Source organism: Dysidea avara, chromosome 9 (assembly GCF_963678975.1).
Source record: "Dysidea avara chromosome 9, odDysAvar1.4, whole genome shotgun sequence".
NCBI classification, from domain to species: Eukaryota; Metazoa; Porifera; class Demospongiae; order Dictyoceratida; family Dysideidae; genus Dysidea; species Dysidea avara.
In genome coordinates, this window is record NC_089280.1 from 11,282,612 (window position 1) to 11,303,986 (window position 21,375).

The window sequence follows — 21,375 nt, forward strand, 5'->3', positions numbered from 1 at the left end:
CCACATGAAACATAAACACTTATTAATGCAACATCGATTGTGGTTGTTTGTCCGTATAACATCGTATATTTCCCTAAGTAACAATCGATCTATTGTGTTGGCGATGAGGAGATACTGGGACTGGTTAAAGTTAACTCTACTCCTTGCATTGCTGTGTTCAAGTGGCGGGAAGTCGGAGACAAGCGAAGATAATGATAGCGTATCAGAAAATAGTGAAGATACGAGCGACGCGAGCGCTCCTACGAGAGCACCTACCGTGTTCTTAGCAATACTAGCCCGCAACACGGCTCACACTCTGCCTTACTTCTTCTCCTACATAGACAGGCTGGATTATCCCAAGGACAGGATGCACGTCTGGTAAGAATCATGCAAGAATTTAGCGAAAACTAATTTTTCGAGGTGATATTTTAGCGAACATTCGTACAGATACATTATAGTTTTTTTGTGCTACATTGGTGCACATAGCTGTGTGAGCATATGAATTGTTGTAATATCTCTCCTCTCAGGATACGCACAGACAACAACATTGATAACACATCTAGTGTGGTAGAGGAATGGGTCAACCATGTCAGGTCACTGTATCATCAAGTTGACTTCACTAACACATCAAAATATGATATTGATGATGCATCCACACCATATGAGTGGAGTGATAAACGTTATTACAATATAATTTACCTGAGACAGTACGCTTTGTATGAGGCTCGACGCGTCTGGGCTGACTATTTGATGGTAAGTAGGGAATTATGGGATCTGGTATTTTTTCTTGGTGTGTTACCCCTTTTTTTGCAGGTCCCAATTTTGGTATTAATATAATTCTGATGAGATTTATGCATCCCACGCAACTTAACACTTAGAAGCTTGTTAATCAAAAAATCTAAAATTTTAAAGGAAAGACTGTAAACTAAACATTTTATTTTGATCTATATGGTTTATGTATGTAGTACTTTAGTAGACTGGTATTGAGACTATACAACTAAATTATGAAATTCTGTAAAGATTTTAGTTAGGCCTCTCATAGCCATCATAAAGTACAAAATGTCATGGGAAATATGCTATACTGTGGAGTTTAACGTTACCGCGAGATTTATTAATTACATAGCAATATTCCTTTGATGTATGAATTATGTTGTGCTACTGTACATGTGTGATCAAAATCCAGAAAATTGTATAGACAACTCAATTATTGGTTACTCTACAGTGGTTTTGCCTGGAAGTATACAAAAGGAGTTATTGAACTTTAGTGTTGGAAGCCATGCACAATTATGCAGATATAGAGGAGGTTTCATGTTATCAATTTTTAAATCACATCTGTGATTGTATTGTGATCGTTAACCTCATTTTTCTCTGATGTAGTTTGTTGATTGCGATAACTTCTTGGCTGACTCACGAATTTTGAAAATTCTCATGGCAGAAAAGAAGTACGTAAGTGTGTATCTGTGTGTGTTATATGCTAACACAAGCCAATTGGGAAATATGCAGCACACAATTTAATTGATGGTTATAGTAACAATACAGAAGCCAAGAAATTTACATGAGATCATCACTTAACACGTACACTCATGCACTTTGTACTAAATATTGTTTACAGGAAAGTTATGTGTGGAATAGTTTTGCAGATTTTGTGATTACAATGGCAATTACAAAACTTTTATATCAATTAGCTAGCTACTTGCCTTTATGTACTTAGACATCAGGATGAATAATTAGCAACTTATAACTTTCTGCCAGCATACAGAGAAGTGTGTCATTTGCAAAACTTTTCCCACGTGTGACTTTCTCTGCCTATGGTAGTACCTACATGTAATTTGCTGGATATGTAGTACACAATTATGCAGATTTTATATTCAACTTATGCTGTGGTTGTTTTAAGTGTATTTTTGTGCCAGTGGATGTAGCTGGATAATTGTCTTGCAGAAGTGTTATGTATGTGTGTGTGTGTGTGCGTTTTTGTGTGTGTCCGTGCGTGCATGTGTGCATGTATATGTGGGTGTGAGCGTAGCTGTCTCTCGCTGGTGATCATGTCTCCTATTCATTTAGGCCTATCATTGCACCAATGTTAACTGCTAACAGAGATAACTCATATTACTCTAACTTTTGGTGTGGTGTTGATGATAGGGTAAGGACTATAACCAAACTTGACACACACACACACACAATGTACCACACATGTGTGTGTTAGTTACACGTCTGTCTTACCTTTGTAATAGTTTAAACAGTAGTTATACCTGTAGATTTGGTTGTTAATATTACTCCAAGCATAAAATATTTTTTAGTATGCATTGTACCATAATTTTAACTGATGTCCTTGATAATAAATATGCAACTCTACTACATATGAGAGCATACCATGGCCAGCTGTGAATATGTATTGTTTTTAATGTACGCTTAAGTTGAAAATCAGTTCATTTTCTCTTCTATGCACACATCACATGATAACTGCATGTGAAAACTTTCTGCACACAACTGGAAAAACTGTGACAAATTGTATACACTAAAATGTTCATGGTAGTTTTTTTTTACCCAACCTAGTCAGATCAATTGTACACGATCATGATCAAGTTAGTATATACACACACTAACATGTTACTATATTATAGGGGTATTACAAGAGAACTGAGGAATATGTTCCCACCCTACGTCGTACAAGAAAGGGAACTTATGAAGTTCCGATGGTCCACTCTACTTTCTTAATCGACCTCAGATTAGAGGCATCCACCAAGTTATCTTACTGGCCACCCTCCCCAACTTATGACAGTGACATTGATGACATGTTGTTGTTTGGACACTCTGCAAGGGAAGCAGGTGAAGTTTGTTTGTTTTGGTTTTCATTAAAGTTGTGAGAATTTGGTAGGCATGCTATTAGGGTAGTTTGTTATGCTGATTGCACCAGTGAAACCCAAACTGTACGAATAACCTTTATTGGTGGCAATAATTATAATAGTACGGTAGGATGCACAAAAAAACTTTGCAATTAAGAGATGAATTTTCATGAACTCTAAGTATATGTCATGAACCATTCATGAAATAGTTTTTATGACCTTGTCATGAACATTCATGAACTGGTTAATTGACTAAAGTTGCACATAGCCGCACAGCTGAGTTCTGTTGCTTCTATTCTGAAATTCATAGAGACGAAGTTCATGAATCGTCCTTAAATTTCACCAGTGCCAATTAATATTCGTGAACTATATAGTGCCTGCCTACGTACTTTCATGAACTGGTGCGTATAATGTCATGAACAATTATGAGCATATAAAACGGTCCAAACTTCATTAAAGCTGTTATTTGTGAGGGGATGTCATGGTTTTAAGCGATTTTGCAAAACTACAAATTCTTAGCTTACATTGGAAGAGTATACAGTATCAGCTATTGTAGAGTGTTTACTTTAAGAAGATGGAATCCAAGTATCCAAGCAAGGTGTTCGACTTTTCTTAAAGCAGTACAAGGAATAATTGCTAGAAAATAGGCTTATGAGAATTATGCCCAAAATTTTCATCATTATTCTATTCCGAAATTCTTTTAAAAACTTATCATTATAGTTTTTATTATTCCCAAAAATACTCATTATTCCCAAGATTATTCCTAATTTTTATAACTTTTTCTTCATTTTAGTAATTAAATTGTACAACAAGACTTTGAAACAGTAAAAAGTACTAAATCTAGCTGTGTCAATTCGTCAGAAAAGCTTTTTTTGCTAGCAAGATGCTTAGTTACCGGTAGTATGAGTAATGAATTATTCTGCATCGATCATTCTATTAGATTAAGTGACTGCTCTGTTGCGGTATCTCAATCCTAATATATTTTTATGCCAATTATGCTCTAAAACTGCATCAAAATGCTTGAATAATGCTCAGTTCTTACCCCATCATTTTTCCCGAAATTATTCTGGCATAATTCCTGCATCCCTACTAGAAAACCAAGATCTAGAATGGTGTGTTGCCTTACACCTGCTGTTCAAAGAATAATAGAGCAAGCCATGGAGGAAGATGATGAAACTACAGCAACACAGCTGCAAGTTAGACTGGCTAGTTATGGGGTGTACATATCATTGACCACCATCCTGCGGAATAGACGTCTATTAGGATGGGTGTATCGTTGTTCTGTATACTGTCAGTTAATATGTTCTGTTAATAAGGGAAAAGGCTTAAGTGGACACGTAACCACCTACATGATACACTTGATGATGCGATTTGGACAGACGAAACTAGAGTCCACTTACGTAAAAGCACAATGTCATTTCTGCTACAGAAAAGAAGGATGCAAGCCTAAACCAAAGCCCCGTCCCAAGCATCCCATAAAGGTACATGTGTAGGCTAGCATTAGCAAGAAGAGTCCTACTAATGTCTGTATATTTGAAGAAACAAGTTGATGTTGTGCTACTTCTAAAAACCAGGCACCATGCAGCTAGCTAACTCATCTGGAATTAACTAGACAGTATATGCTACTATGAATTAACCAACTATGTATTACTATTTTACAATAGTGTAGTTTTGGGTTGTGCAATAATATTATTACCTAATTCTCGTATTTCGTAATTCATGAAATATTCGTAATTCGTTCAATTATGCACTGCTAGGGAAGCGTTTGTTAAACAAACCGCTTTTACCAACATATTACGCTCAGAAGTATCTTCTAAACTGTTTTATAGTGTGACCACCGTGTTTTTTTCCCACAAATTCTCTCGACAAAGCCTCAAACTGCTTTTCATTTTCGTTTGCGTACGTAACGGATACGCCCCCTTTCAATTCGAGGCGATAGGCTATTCCTGGTAGTGTACGAGGCCTCCACCATTGTTTTTCAGTTGCTAAATGCCTGAAAGCCTCAAGGGGAAGGTAGTCTGAGGAAAGTCGCCACACCCGTATTTCAGTCCACCGAAAAGAAACTACAAAGTTCACCTGTGCAGAAGATTAATACAGACTTCATTTCACTTTTACTTCTTACGTAAAAGCTGCTTTTACCATTATTTAATGATTTTGCTCACGTGGGTGCGTATGGACAAACATAGGTAGATAGGTAGGTACACACACACACTTTTACGAAAACAATTTCAGTAAACCAGGCGTGCGCCCACAGCCGGCTGAAGGCCAGCTGTGGGCGTACACCTGGTTTAAAAATGGATGCTCTGCTATTCTGCCGAATTCTTCAGAGAACATTTCTACCCTTCATTCAGGACAAGTTTCCACCTCCAAGCTCTCACAAGCTGATGCAGGACAATGACCCTAAACATTGCTCTCGCTATGTTCAATTTTTTAATGAAGAAAATGGGATCAATTGGTGGCATACACTGCCTGAATCCCCTGAATTAAACCAATGTCTGACATAAGCTTAAAGAGTATTTGTGTCAAGAAATTAAGCCTACCACCAAACAAGAGTTTTTGATGGGATTTCACAATTTCGGCTTTCTATAGATGAACGTAAGTGTCAGTGTTATATTGAGCACTTGAGGAAAGTCATTTCAAAAGTTGTTGAGGTGAATGGCAATGCTACTGCCTACTAAAGAAATGCTTAATGTACAGCACATGTATATATTCATAGCCATTTGTGACCCGATTTTGGAAAATCAGTCTTAATACCATGCTTGAAACAATAAGACTTTTACATTTCACTGTGTCACAATGTAGGACGTTATACACCTGTTTGAATATTTCACATAACTTTATGTATTTCAAGATATTGACTACCTTTTCTAATTATTGTAAGGCTGACTGGAAGCTTAAAAGTGCTTTGTTTGGTCATAAATATTTGCACTGTCAAATGTGACATTAAGACTGATTTTCCAAAATCCGGTCACGTTTATGTTTGTAATATTTTTTGCTACTTTCATTATTATTTTAAAAGGTTTACTTTAATATGGATCAACAAAGAGGGATAGGTAACAGAGCAGTTGCAATGTACTGCAGAAAGCATGGAAGATTTTTGTGTTTGCTGAATGAGATGTTATATTTGAGGGAAATGTCCTTTATAGAATTCCCTTAGTCCAATTCAGTTTTAAAGATTTCACTCTTTCAATCTTAGTGGTCAAATGCAGCGGCGGAGGAAGTAGTTGATATGAGGGGGGGGGCTGGGCTGGGCTGACCCAGACTTATTTCTATAGTTTGGTAAGGTGAGACCAAAAACAAAAAAAAAAAAAAAAAAAAAAGGTCACAACCAACTGACAAGAGCTTTCCACCTCACCAGCTACCATTTCTAGCTGATAAACAACATAAAAATCCTTACATAGCTCGCTACACACTGACTACTTCATTAGAGTGACTGCTCTATTAGAGTATCTCGATCTTTATCACGGTTTTCAGCCCCACTCCAAGAAAGATAATTTCGGTGTGATATCATTCTGAGGGGGGGGCTTTAGCCCCCTAGCCCCTCCCTTTCCGCCGCCTATGGTCAAATGTTTCTATCTTACCAATAAATGAAGCCTATTGCTGTGTTTGTCTTATTCACGTTAGAGACTTTTCCACAACATTAAAGGTAGTGTGTTAGTAAAGTTAAACTATTTGCAAAAATTACGTTGTTTGGACAGCATTAGAGATTACTTACATACATCAAAACAGTATTTGTATGTGCATAGTATTTACATTAAAACACAAGTACACAAAAATTTTTGGAATTTTCAATGGGAGTAGGGACCATAGCACATCGATAAAAAGTACTGACACAAGCTGTGTTAAATCACAGTAAAACAATAAGAAGTGTTATATCCCTTCTGTACATTTCCATTATGGTATCTTGAGCATGCTAGGGATATAACACTTCTTATTGTTTTACTGTGATTTAATATCGTTCACTACTCCAGCTTGTTTCAGTACTTTTTATCGATGTGCTATGATCCCTACTCTAGTTGATTTTTTGTGTACTTGTTTGTTAGCTTTTTAATATAAAATCAAATTATTATGACTGGTGAACCCACGCATACCGCATCAAATGAAAGAAATGGCACCATGCACCCCAGCTATCAATTTTCATCTGAAAAGTGAAGTATCCATTACACTTTGTTGTCAGTTACGTATGTTTAACTCGTTACACAGCATTATGAATCAAGAACCGTTCGAAAAGTACCTCTGAAAGTAGCCACTATGAAAAATACGGACAATTTCAATGCCGAAGGAAGCCATCATGTGCTACCACCAAATCTACACCTTTTGCTGTCAGCAAAGATGAATGGGACACAAAGGAGGACACTGGTAAGTCCACGAAGAATGCATTGTACGTACTGCGGTATGCCTAAAGGCACATGTCCGACTGAAGCAATGTCAAACAGTGAAAAAATCAAGCCCGTAGCCTTAGCCATTATTGATTTACGTTTATCTGAAGGCATAATCAGTCAGTCAGTCAGTCAGTTACTTAGTCAGTCAGATACTCAGTCAGTCAGTCATCAGTCACTAGAAAATTCAGTTCAATAAAATTCCATAGCAACTTGTTGAAAGCATTTCAGGTCAATCTGAAGGCTTGTTTGGGCTTAGTTTTACCTAACCAATACTGCCTCATCGTTGTCAGGGAAACGTGAAGCTGGTTTTTGGGTGATGTTTTTTCATGGGCCACACCCAAACCTTTGTGGTCCTTACTATACAGTACTACCATACTGTATGATTAGAATGTATTCTTATGTGGTTAAGAACCAGCAACATTTGAAACTTCTTAAATCATTTCTTAATTATCATATTATGAGGAATTTTGTGTAAATAAAGTACAAAAGTTTCACCGTATTGAATTATGTCGTTGGTATTGCAATGCCCCCAAGTGACACTACACAATGTATCGCTGATGTTAGTAAGTATATATCTGTCTAAAATATATGAATCATTTCATGTGATTTTAAAAGTCCCGAACAACTTAGAAATCTCTTAAATTTCATACTTTTGAATCAGTTCAATAAGCTCTCAGCTAAAGCTTTTGCTTTGCATAAGACTGTAGTATGTGACTTGATTTTGAAATTCACTGACGACACAAGGCCCATATCTGCTCAAAGTCGACATCTGATGTGTTTGGCCATACTGCTCCTTTAGGCTTTCTGTTGTCCATCCTCTCTGCCCCAGTGTTTTTTCTTCCACTTAGGCTACACTTTGCAAGCTCATCACGTCCAAAAACTGCTTCACAAGCTAGGGCTACTGTTGATTCTTTTAGATTATTGATATCAGTCCCAGGATGGTGAGTAGTAATTTCTTGGACGGGCTTTAGTTTCGGTGGAGTTGAAAAGGGTTGTAGGGGTAAAGATACAACTGGTGGAGGTGCAGTTGCAGCTGGTTGGGATAAAGTTGCAGCTGGTGGAGGTAAAGTTGCAGGTAAAGTTGCAGCTGGTGGAGGTAAAGTTACAGCTGGTAAAAGTAAAGTTGCAGCTGGTGGGGGTGAAGTTATAGCTGGTGTGGTCAGTAGTGGATTCCATTTAAATGATGGGCCAGGCCATGAGGAGTTGAATTCTAGATCATTGGCACTATTTTCTAACTCACTTAGCAGATCATCAGATGAAAATGATTGGCTGTTTGCCGAGTATGCACTATTCTGCTTTGGAAAAGCTATGTTTGTGTTGAACGTTGCAGAACTATAGGTTGTTGCTGCAGGTGCTGGACTGGGGGAATCGGCTATACTGCTTTCTGCTCTTGAATTTGTTGCTGTTCTTGCAATTGTTGAAAAGTGGGTGGTTGTTGTACTTGTTGAGTTGCCTGTACAATGGCCATCTGTTCTATAGGCACAGGCTGGGTTTGGTCAATGGACCGTGGATTAACAGCCGCCTCAGAAGTGCTTTGTTGTACAGGTGACTGCTGAGGTTGATAAGTATTACCGTGAGATAAAGACAAAGAAGTACTACTGCTTGCATACTCATGTGGAGGTACTTGCAACTCTTCTTTGGGCAATTAGCTCCCGCAATGTACAGTAGATTGTTGCTGGATATTAGTTTGCACTAATGATGAAAGAATGTTAATCATCTGCTGCTGTTGGTCTAATAGTTTTCCAAAGTCAACAGCTACAATAGAGTTGGAACATGTAATATTTATGCATATTCAAAAGGTAAATTGCTCACCTTTATAGGAATACTCTCCTTCTCTGACATTCAGTCAACATGACTACTGCTAATGTTTCTCTTAACACTTCATCTGCGTTTATATTTTGATGCATCTACAGGTTACACAAATATGCACTTGTCTTGGAGATATTTGTCACAGCTGTAGTGCATACAGCTCCTGATCCATGTCCAGCATTGGTTAAAATACTGTCACCTGTCTATAATTTAAATGATGTTTATGAACTAAAATATACACAATATGCAGCTTTTAGACGTTTAGGAGTTGCCTTCTGCTGCTTTTTCTTTGATTTACTCTCCACATCTATGTAGTTAAAAATGCATATGCATTATGCACACACTTAGTCTAGTACATCTTGTGTAACATAAAGTCAACATTAAAAAAAAGAGATTCTATTAAGTTCTATGCGGCATATTCAACATGCTTATTTAAGTAGATATACGTACAAAAGTGATAGCTGCAAGTTGTTAATGTTAACATGTATTTACATAAAACCTTTTGTTTCTCTCTTTTTCTCAAGTTTTTCTCAGCCTTTTGTTTGCCTACAAATTGAGAGTAAATGATTTGGTTGTCGATATGATGCTAGGGTGATTTTTATATACTACTGCCTTCATTTTTATATACTGCCTTTATATACTACTGATTTTTATATACTACTGCCTTCATCTTGTACAACTACTGCCTTCCAATGAGTAATGCTATTCTTTTGTTGCCATGGAAGTACTACTTACTTCGTAACCTGGCACCAATGCTGAGGGCTCAAATGATTCATCTATGTAGTCTGCATCAACCTAGATTTCACGACCATCCCATCGCTTGGAATTATTTCCTTCATACCTCACACAATGCTTGTTTTCTATCCTGGCTTGACAGACTCCTGCAACTACTTCTTTACGTTGCTGAGACTGTTGTTCAGTGGTCTCCTCTTTGTTGTTAAACATAATTAACTGTTGTTGCTGCTCTTGTTCTATTATATTCGTTACTGCAGCAGTTGTAGCTGTTGGTAATGGCTGGATGACTGCTGATCTTCTACTGGGAGTGACATTGCTGCTAAAGTGTTCTATAATGATGGTTGACTGATTGATTCACACAATTTACTGCTTTGTTCTTGCTGCAGATGTAATGTTGTTCTTACTGTTGTTCTTGCTACTACCTGCTGTTACTCTTGCTAAATACTGACTACAGAATACTGTTTATGTCTGATCAGGAATGAATATAAGATTCATTGCGGTAATGAAGACATCATGAAGCTTATGTATTCATTGCACCAAGTGAAGCAAAATGAAGCATGTTTTCACGAAGCTTTCATTGCAAATTCATTGTGATAGTCTTCATGAAGTGGCGCACATCTTCATGAAAGTTCACAAGCAATACACATACCCAGGCATGCAATGGCTTCATTTTCACAACAGTCACTCTAGTTCTTGAACACAGAGTGAGCGCATGCTAGTTTATTTGAAGACCAGTTTGTGAATTCACCAACTGTTCATGACAAGTAAGCCTTCATGAATGTTCATGAAAGATTTCGTCCATGCCGCAAAGTTTTGTGCACTCTACTGGTACTATAATCAATTTTCTGCATAATACCAGATCAACATGTAAAATATCACTAACTTGTTTTGTTGTATGTATGTCTGGAATGTACATGCATACACATTTTAACATGCAGGGATGACCATGTATGTCATCAACAAAGAGATATATGGATTTCTACCTCAACCATACAACTACCAAACAGTGGAAGATGCAATAATTGCTTTTAACAGTTTTAAAGTTGATGCTTTAGGTAAGTGTTGTTGTGAACCCACCACCTGTAAAAGCTAGAATTGAGAAGTGTTTGTTACCAAAACTCGAAACTTGTACCATAGCAACATAGTTGAGGGGAGGGAGGAGACTCTGTGTTAGTTTATGTGTATTGTAAAGTGATGTGACCATACAAAAGACCATTCCATAAATCTGGTATGCAAAATAATTGTTATTTTTTGATTAATTATCATGAGCTAAAAACGCTACTTATAAAAATTTTAACACAACATGTGCATGCTTCAGGTCTCACTTTAAGTGTTTACCATATATGCATGTGCATCCAATTATTTTCATTGTAGTCTTGGAGCTATGCATTCAAATTGGTTTCTGTGATACACAGGAAGTAGGCTGACATTGAGTCAAGTGCAGGTAGCTGGCTATACGATAAGGCCTGGGCTTGCACTAACTTCATGTGGCGGTAGGTAGCTATTTATCTTAATAGCACTGCAGAGACATCAGGGAAGGTCGACTTTCTGAACATAACTTTATTCATAGGTGATAGATAGCTGCATGTATATACCATGTAATGGTTTGTGTGTGTTCGTGGACACAACAACAACCCTCTAAAATATTGGATTTACGGTACATACTGTAGTTTTGCATCATACAAAGGATAGGTGTGATTGTTCTATTAGAGTATTATCAACATGATGAGTGTTCTATTAGAGAAACTTCTCAATTCAAAACAATGTTTAGGGTTTACTGTGTCCTGTTTGATCTCAACTGTTTATTACTTACATGTTCATTTCCTTAGTGGATTTCCCTCCATTGGTGACTAGTGAGTATATCACTCCTCCAGTTGAGGTACCTAGTGATATGTTAGGATTTGATCATGTGAGTATTGTGATGATGAAGTGATGATGTAACAACATGTTGATGGTATAGGTTTACATGATTAATTTGGAGAGAAGAGAAGATCGGCGGATGCGTATGACTGCAGCATTGAATGAACTTCATATTGACTTTGAATGGTTCAAAGCTGTGGATGGAAGGTGATGACTGTTGGTTGACATTGAATGACAGACTGTGTACCTTTAACGGTCTCTGAAATTTATGATATATTGACCTCTGTATAATAGTATATTTATTGTGGTTAAGTTGAGTAGTGGACTGTACATCTGTACTCTGTGTGTTTTAAGAAATTATGTATAGCATGTATTGTTTTATTATCATTTAGGGAGCTGAATGATTCTTATGCCGATGAATTGAATATTAAGATGTTACCAGGCTGGAAAGATCCGTGGGGAGACAGGTATGACTCTATGATAAACGTATGAATGTTACCTAGTTTTTTGGCTAATAAAAGAACTACCTACACAGTTTGCGGCCATGTGAGAACCATTTGTAATTAAGATAATGATCTGTCTAATCAGCGGCACATGCACTTGATTGCGTTGATAACTGTAATCAATACTAAATAGGATTGGGGATAAACTTTTGTAGTATTTATAAATTCTTATAATATGCTTCATTTTGAAATAAATTCACAAAATTGATATTTCACATGATGTAATTATTCAGCATAAGCGTGTGTAGAACTAGTACTGGCACATAATTTAAGCCATTGGCCGCTAAAGTTGTTGTCAGAACTACTACCATCTCCCATAAGATAGATGTAAGCTGCAAATATAGACATTATAGGTATGTATGTGCCCTTATACTGTTGCTACAGACAACATTAGATACGTTTCCTGTTTCCATTATCAAAACAACATTCCTCTACTACTTCTCTGGTGTTTCCTGTGATGCAATGAAGTGCCAACTCTTATACAGTAAATGATTTTTAATTTTACAACCTGTGTGTTTTCATGGTTGCCACCATGGGTGGCAGTCTTGTTACCTCATGGTGGCAGCTTTGTATACCTTCTCATCTTGAATGCTAAATGCTATAGTTGGTAAAATGTTGTAGTTATGCTTGTATACTGCATTTAGCTATGATTAATATTTCAGACTTTAAATGTTGTCAAGTAATTTATGTAACCTATCTTGTGCTTATTTGAGTAATTTGGATAATTTATGTCACTGTATTGTTATAGACCAATCACCAAAGGAGAAATTGGATGTTTCTTGAGTCATTATTTTATATGGGAAAAGGTAAATATCATGTTATTTCAGTTTACAAGTAATGACTATACGTACATTTATTGTTGTAGAATTTGTTGTTAACTGTACGTACTTTACTAGAAAGCCACATATTTAGTAGTCGGTATGTACATATTTACACACCTTAGAAATTAGTATAGTTTGTGCTGTTTCTTGTATTAGATGTTGGAAGTATTAATGAATTGTGTTTGTTGTAATGGGAATTTAAATTGCTACACTTTGTTGTCCTCCTCACAGTGATGTATCTCAAGATCCTGTGATATGCAAGATCTTGAGGTTGGCAAGATTGCTTATCTCCTATAGATCCTGTGATATGCTTCAAATTTGTAACTGGCCCTAGAGACCAGAGGCATCCAGAATTGTATACTTCAGATGTGCCACTGCCAATGCACTTGCCTTTTGTTGTAAAACTGTCAGATACTATCTATCTGAATGTGAAAAATGTTCTATAGAAAACACACAGACTGTGTAGCCAGTAAAGCTTACCATAGTATAGGAAGATTTTTATAGATACATGTTTCATGTTGTATAGATGGTTGACGAAGGATGGAGGAGTGTACTCATATTTGAGGATGACATAAAGTTCGAACCTTACTTCAGAGACTGGATGAATATGATGTTAGGAGAAATTAAAGACAACGAATTAGAATGGGACCTCATGTGAGCTATTGTTTAGATAAATCAGTGTGTAAAGTGCAAGAGAATTATCAAACTGCATTTTTATGTCTGTATCAATCAGTAATAATATTGTGCACTTATCCATACAGTTATATTGGCCGTAAGAGACTGCATATTGATGAAGAGTATAAGTTGGATGGTCTTGAGACACTGATCACCCCCAAGTACTCCTACTGGACACTGTGCTATATGATATCATTATCAGGAGCTAAGAAGTTACTAGCACAAAACCCGCTACAGAAGATACTGCCAGTAGATGAATACTTCCCCATAATGTTTAATGAGCACCCAATGTAAGAGTATTGAAGTGCATATACATAGTAATACCATTGGAGTCAGGATAGCTCATAGGTATTGCATATGTAGCAGTATGGCTGAAACCAACATCATATTAATTTTTTGTGACCTGCTGAACAAAAACCTGACTAGTTTGCATTTTTGAAATAAATCTCATTGAAATACATTTACATGGAACCATGCTTACTATTTGATTGTTAATATAAAACTAACCTGTTTTGTTATTGTATAGCTATCCATTTATGTAACTTAATAATACTAGTGGAGCACCCAAAATATAGCCCTTAGTGCATGCCTTGGGTTTTTATTGTAGCAGATACAAGGGCGGCTCCAGGAACTTTGGTGACTGGTTTCCAAACCTCAGTACACTTAGAGTTTGCTAAGCCTAAGGGAGTCTGGGGGGCGATTCCCCCTTCGTATGTAGTCTGAACATATGCTGTACTTATACTAGTACGTATTGGCTGCTTCTGCTGACACAACATCAGGGGTGACAGTAGTGATGGAGCAGACCAAAGAGTATAAGGGTGGGACAATGTGAAGTTTGAATCATACAACTAATATAGATGCCATTCTGGGGTCTGGGAAGGAAAAGTTTCATATTGTACACACCTTTAGATAGAATTTTAGACTAATTTTCTGTGTTGTTACTGGTATGTAAATTTGTTAGCTATTAATAGTTTTCAAGCAATATAAGTCTGACTGTTCTATTAGGGTACTTGAACACTCTATCAGAGTATCTCAAAATGAACATTCAAATCAATTAAATGGCCAGTTTGTGGAAACCTCAGAACCCCCTGGATCTGCCCCTAGGATATGCATGATCATCTGGGTCAGATCCAGGACTGCTATCTGGGTCAGTGCGTGCAGTACTGATCCGGTTTCAGCACTGGAGAGTGAGCAACCAGCATGTAAATATTCACTGTAGTTCAAAGAAAGGATAGTTAGCTAATGCCATACTTTATTTTGTTATTACAGAGAGGACTGGGCGAAGTACTTCTGGCCGAGAGATCTGATCACATATTCAGCCAATCCATTATTTGTTAACCCAACACATTATGTGGGGGATGAGGACTACTTCAGTGACACTGAACCACTACATGTGTTCAAGTCACTAAACCAGAAACAGAAAGATGAAATGGAGGCAAGAAAGAAGAAAAATGTTGAAGATAAGGAGGACTACATGAGATCAGTACATTCTGAATTGTGATAACTGCACATGTTGAATTAGTCAATACATTCTCTGTACATTTCATAGTAGTTTATAAGTTGTGTTATACAGTACACAGCTATATAGTGCTGTTGATACAATTCATCCAGTTTAGGTGGCTACCTCACAAATGTACAGTAATAGGTTGAGGAACATACACAAGTGCACTATATATGTAGTTGAAAATCCAGTCATGAGTCCCTCGACAAATTGCCACCATTTTGACTTTGCTAGACAGAAACGTTTTAAAGAGCTGATCATACAATCTTAATGTGACATACAAGAACTCTATACAAAGAATACCTAATAATCTCAGCATGTCCTAACTATGCTTAATGTTCAAGTTCAACTGCCAATCTGCCTTGTTAATGGCTCTTCTGTGTACAAAAAATAATTATACATGTAAGTGCACAATATTATATAAACAGCAATAAAATTTTATTATGTGTGATAAGCAGAACACGATTAAGACTAAAAAAACAGCCATGCGCATGTACAACCAACTACATTTAAATATTCAGGTGTTGAACCTGTATTATACATGCACTCTATCTCACTGAAAAAGGAGTGACCAGGTGTGCAGAGTACGTACCAGCTAGCATGTGGGAACATAATTCACTCTATATATCACTTACGTAACAGGCCATAATATAATATTGACCTAAATGTAAGTATTGATATTGGCAACTATGTATGTAGTAGAATAGCCAATTACAGGTTTAATAATAGCTAAATTAATAGGCCCCCACCATTTATCATGTTTAAGAATGTGTAGCTCTTCCTGGAGCTGTAATGCTAGTATTATAATATTATGCCATACTGATCAGAAAGTAGCGAAATATTTGCAAAAATTCATTAAGGATGACATACACTGGAGTATATTAAAGAGATTAGCACAAGCACCAAAGTTGATTTCATATCCTCAAAAAAGTTGCTCACATCTACTCAGAAAGTGCAAAGTTACATGGGAACTGAGCATTGCATAATAAGTTGCTGCAAATTAATTATAATGGTGTGCCAATGGGACGTCATATCTGGTTCTTGCATACCAGGTCAGTATATATAGTTAAGCTCTAGTTCAAAGTTAAAAATTTAGGATCTAAGATTAGTTATTTAATAGCACTTACAATGACAAGCGGTGATTGCAGAAGTGTATCCACAGACTCTAAATATTTGACTTGGGAGATCATCTCCTGAATCAGGTGAAATCCTGTATAACAGAAATTGAAAACAATAATTTGGTATGTGTAAAAAGCATGATTATTTATTTCATATGAACTAGGATTGCAAACTTGTTTTCAACAATCACTTGGTGAAATTTTAGTTTTTTCATATGCAAAAATTGTATGAAAATACCTTTACACAAGTTTTTCTGCACAATTATATATCTTAGAGATACTAGCTGAAGTTTCCATAAAATCAGGATGTGTAGCATGCTACAGCTAGAAGAATCTGGGGGCATGCTTCCCCACTTAGAAAATAGCTACCACAAGATTGAATCTGGAAGTTGTTTTAACCATGAGATAGTAGTGCACAGGTTAAGAAGAATAGGTTTAGTTTCAGCTTACAAATTGGTCTTGTATATATTATGTTCAATTAGACTGTTCTATTAGAGTATTTTAATTTTTAGCATAGTTTCCAAAGTATAACTTTGAACCCCTCTTGGTTATTACCCTTGCTCTTTCCATCTTTTCATTGCCCATGAATACATAAGATCCAATTGCATCTGTACTGCAGCTTCTAGCAGCTTCTTAGCTTCCACATGTAAAATTTTTGAGGGGGGTGCTTTGACATCCCATGCACTCCCTCTAAAGCTTCCCTTGGCCATTCATAATTATTTTTGACAAATCATTGCATACACTTAATACAACAAACATGAATCTTACTCATTCAGTTGTTGTAGTGTTTCATAACAACAGCCCAAGTGGTAGTTTATCCATGATGTGATCTGTGTGAGCGAGTCATCAGATACAGTACAGCTATTTTACTAACAATTTTGTGAAAATGTCTTTGAGGATGTAACTAAAGTATATGTATTGCATTCAATCTGCTATTGTGGAGAATGATAACAGATAAAATCATTTTGTCCTTCTAGCTGACAATTATATGGCCGTCATCCTACATATAATATTTATACAAATTATGAATCTGGGTTATGTGGCAAGAAATATAGCACACTACATGTATATTACTTTGGATGTGTAAAATTTAAAATTCCTAATACTTTTCTTTCCTGCACTATGTATGTACTTAATAAAATTCATTTTCTCAAAGCTCCATAAGACAACCAACAGATTGCAAGATGCATCCACTACTTCAATACTAATAAAGCATGATAGAAGAAAGGAGGTTTGAAATTGTATGCAAAATAATTGAACGAGTTTACATGAAATTCTATAGCATTAACATTTTCGCTTCTTATCATGCAGCTACATTGTGATGACAACACGTGTGTGTATTGTGTAATACTTACAGTTCGGCAGTTGGAGGTGCAGTGACTAGAAGTATGGTCACAAGTCTATATTGGAAACACATACACAATAACAAGTAACTTTAAAATGCTAAATGACACAATGGGGTACATTTCCCTTGAATCACTTTAATATAATTAGTTTACATTCCAGACCATTCATGTAGTTTCTGATGCACTACAAATTACATGCCACAGTCTTGGTATAGTAGCAAGATTTTTGTGAAGTACTTCGTAGTGGGGGATTGCCGGCCAATCATCGATGGATAACTTAACAACCAGTATTGTATAGATATACACAGCTACAGAGTCACTATGAAAACTTTAACCTTCCTGTGTGTGAGGGCCGGGTATATGGTCATTTATAATGAGTTAGACAGGTCAATTGACACTCATTTTTCACTAGCAGGTGGCAATAATCAGTGTGACACCATGACATTAGTGTGTCTATACCAATGATATTTGCCTTACCCAGAAAGTAAGCTAAATATAGTTTTTCATTTTGCCAAATTTTGTTTGATGACTATGTACAGCAACAACCATGGTCTAGACCACAGGCTACTCTGGTTTTTAACCCAGCAACAGGTTTCTATTCTAGAAACTTCATTACATCAAAAGTGAATTTCCAAAGGAAAAAATTTACTTTAACTATAGATCTATAAAACTACTAATGCTTGTGAGAAGCCAATGTTAAATGCTGAGATTTCATTTGTGTGTGGTTTCTTACATTGGCACTTATCTATATAGACTGAATGAAGCCTAGGATTCTAGTTATTGCTGTGCTGGGACATTTTTGCATTCAACAGTGAAGTTTATTTAATCACTGTAATATCTGGCTTTAGCCTTCTCACTTTCAGCATAACTTCTATAATATGCATAACACAACTCCTGACCAATTGCAAGGACCAAAGACCAAGCAATGTTTTACAGTCAACTAAAATAGCAATAATGATTTTACTACATTAACATGCATGAAAGAGTTACTCACCACACCAGGATGAAAGTTATCAATGTCATTAAATGCAACTAGACAATAAGTCCCACGAGCATTTTGTTTGCAAAAGAAGTCGAGAATTTTTATTTCAGCTTGGTCCTATAAGAAGAAATAATAATGTACATACCATACTGTATGAGGTGATTCATGTTACATTCTGTATACATATGACACATACAAACTGCTTTTATTTACGCAGCATAATCAACCCAGCAATTTCAACTGTAATTTTAACTATCAGTTTAATTTTCAGTCAGACACTGCAGGTGATTCACACAAAGGTACAAAAGGAAGACTCAATAAATCAATAAACAAGCCACCTTCGTTATAAAAACTAACTACCAATGTAAAACAATGGACAGCTGATAAACTGACTATTTATAGTACAACAAAGGAATGCTCTCTTACTAGCATTGTTACATATTTGTTAGCATGTACTTGTAACAAATCATTGCTCTCTGTTATACAAGCTGCTTAAGTTGAGTAAACAAAGCACAGTAGACTAAGAGCTTATGTAGACATACAAATATCACATGGACTGGATGCAGTCACCATTAAAACACTATAATAGGGGCATCCTATATTAACAACAAATCCCTTCATCTAAACAAACTATAGGGTGTTGGAATAAACAAAGACTCAAGAACTGCTAGGCATGCATCAAACTGAAAAGAGGTAACAATATCTGGATATTGTGACTCCACAGATATACGGGGAGTTGCTTCAGCAAATGATAGCAAGCAAGACCAGAAGAGATGCACTTCTTGTAATGGTTGATTGTCATTATTATAGTGTCACTTTTATCACATTTCCAAGATTCTAGCTAATTATCATTTGTTTAATTGTGACCGGATTTGACAAAACCAGGCTTCCACACACATCCAATTCTTCAACTTTAACCAGTTGTAGCTTGGCCACCAAATATGCTATTGACCTACAATTTTCACAAAATTCTTTTACTGCATGGTGCAATAACTGTTCAAAATTTGAACGTGATAGCTTACTCCCATATTGAGTTATGGTTCTTCAAAGTCACAAATCTGGATGTGTGTGGAAGCCTGGTTTTGTCAAATCCGGTCACAATTGATGACATCTTGACTCAAACAACAAATGGGAGAAACCATAAAAAATTTTAAGTCCTTGTTACTTTGAAAGCATCACTAGTGTGTCATTTTTACTGTTTTTAATTGCAGATATATGTCACACATCCACCCCCTTCATATAAGTCCCCTCTATAGGATTAGCAGCTGGTGCTTATAATGCAATGAGCTGTTGTTCCCATATGTGGTGGACCACTTCCTTTGACAAGCAACATCAAAGAATTTTTTCTATATTAAATTTTAGTGCAGAGAAATATGTAGACATAATTATGTTGTTACAGTATTCCTCTAGTATGAATTGATAATACCACTACACATGACTATACATGTAAATGTAACTGGTAAACTGGTCTGTGTAAAGCAGCCTTATAGCCTTCCTAATTGTTATGGCTTCACAAGCCATATATTGCCTAGTGTACTAATATATTATATGTATAAAGTAGCAACTTAAGATCAGCCTGAAGCTGTTGTCTAGCAGAATAAAGTGGCAAGATTCATCAACAACATTGAAATTTGAGTTATCAAACTGATATATGAAAATTAAGGCTATATCTATTAGTTGTCACTGTTACAGTTTGTATTTTACCGACTTATCATTAGCTACATTATCAGTGTATTTGTTTTCTCAATAGCTGACGGAATCAGAACTAGACAGCATGACACATGTACAGCTAGCCCAATATAGCATAGCTCTATGCATATAGCTACAGTACTAAGGAGTTTAATTTAGCTACAGCTGAAAAATGAACACACATATGCAATGTATGCAGAAGCTAGGTTATAGGAACCCAGGGCCTTGTACACTGTTCACCCTCCAATGCCTAACTGATAAAGCTGATAAACTAAAAGGGACTTGGTACATATCAGATTTAATCACGTGAGCTATACATAAAATCCTTACAGAAGAACTGCCTTCACAAGCATACAAATCTGTGAAGACTTGTTTTAGGATTGTATCACATTCCAGCCTACAGAAGGCAGCAACTTGTGTATTACTCGTGTATCTTCCTTCATCCGCCAGGTAAGGTAGACACTGCTCAACACGAGGGCTCTGTGCTTCCCGGTAAGCTTTGCTGCAAGCGTAGCTTTGTCGCTTACGCAAACGCCCAGGAAGATCATCTTCAATATTCTTGAGCTGAGTGATCCGATCTGGAATATAAGAAATCTTCTTGTTCAGTTTCAGACGTTTCACTGCTTCGAGGAATGGCGACGGTAGATCATTAGCGTAGACTCTCGATACACTGACTGTTATGACCAGCAACGCGCAAGTTAGAAGAAGACGAGCCATTTCTCACAGTTAAACTGAAATCAATGCTTCTCAGTAGCTTGTTTACCTTTATCACACAAGTGCACGTTGAATTTCTAGGTTGCCAAGGTGTTAGTCCCGCGCCGCCCGCCGATCATAATAATGAAAAAATTAACCGTTGCCTTTAGCAACCTAAATTTTACATTATTTGTAGGTGTCAAGGTCTAAAGTCACCTCTCCAAGTTTTAAAAGGATAGCATATATAGCTAAGTCATGAGATATGACATTTGAAGTTGCCGCAATTTTCCCATAGCTACATGTCAATGAGAGGGGCAACAGTTGTCTCTTCTGGGCAACTCATGTATAGATCTATGAAGTTTAGAGACTGGCAGCCCTGATGTCATGGCCATTTTAACTTTCAGTGCTGCAGTGATATTGTAGATCAGTTAGCTTGTTA

General features: G+C 36.6%; 2 protein-coding genes across 2 annotated transcripts; one reads left to right on the forward strand and one right to left on the reverse strand.

Moving 5' to 3' along the window:
• The first annotated feature begins 4 nt into the window (after positions 1 to 4).
• LOC136265629 (procollagen galactosyltransferase 1-like) lies at positions 5 to 15,485 on the forward strand. Its single transcript, XM_066060530.1, has 13 exons — positions 5 to 357; positions 507 to 732; positions 1,357 to 1,421; positions 2,041 to 2,119; positions 2,601 to 2,805; positions 10,687 to 10,803; positions 11,578 to 11,657; positions 11,709 to 11,815; positions 12,001 to 12,075; positions 12,860 to 12,917; positions 13,459 to 13,586; positions 13,694 to 13,897; positions 14,877 to 15,485. Exons 1-13 carry the CDS (start codon positions 5 to 7, stop codon positions 15,106 to 15,108), a joined length of 1,929 nt encoding a protein of 642 aa, XP_065916602.1. The 3' UTR covers positions 15,109 to 15,485.
• Positions 15,348 to 21,056, reverse strand: LOC136265632 (uncharacterized). The gene is made up of 6 exons (XM_066060536.1): positions 20,574 to 21,056; positions 18,567 to 18,671; positions 17,582 to 17,626; positions 16,995 to 17,056; positions 16,236 to 16,318; positions 15,348 to 15,485 (listed from the first exon to the last, which is right to left on the reverse strand). Coding segments are annotated over exons 1-6 (684 nt in total). The 5' UTR covers positions 20,961 to 21,056; the 3' UTR covers positions 15,348 to 15,483.
• Positions 21,057 to 21,375: the final 319 nt, after the last annotated feature.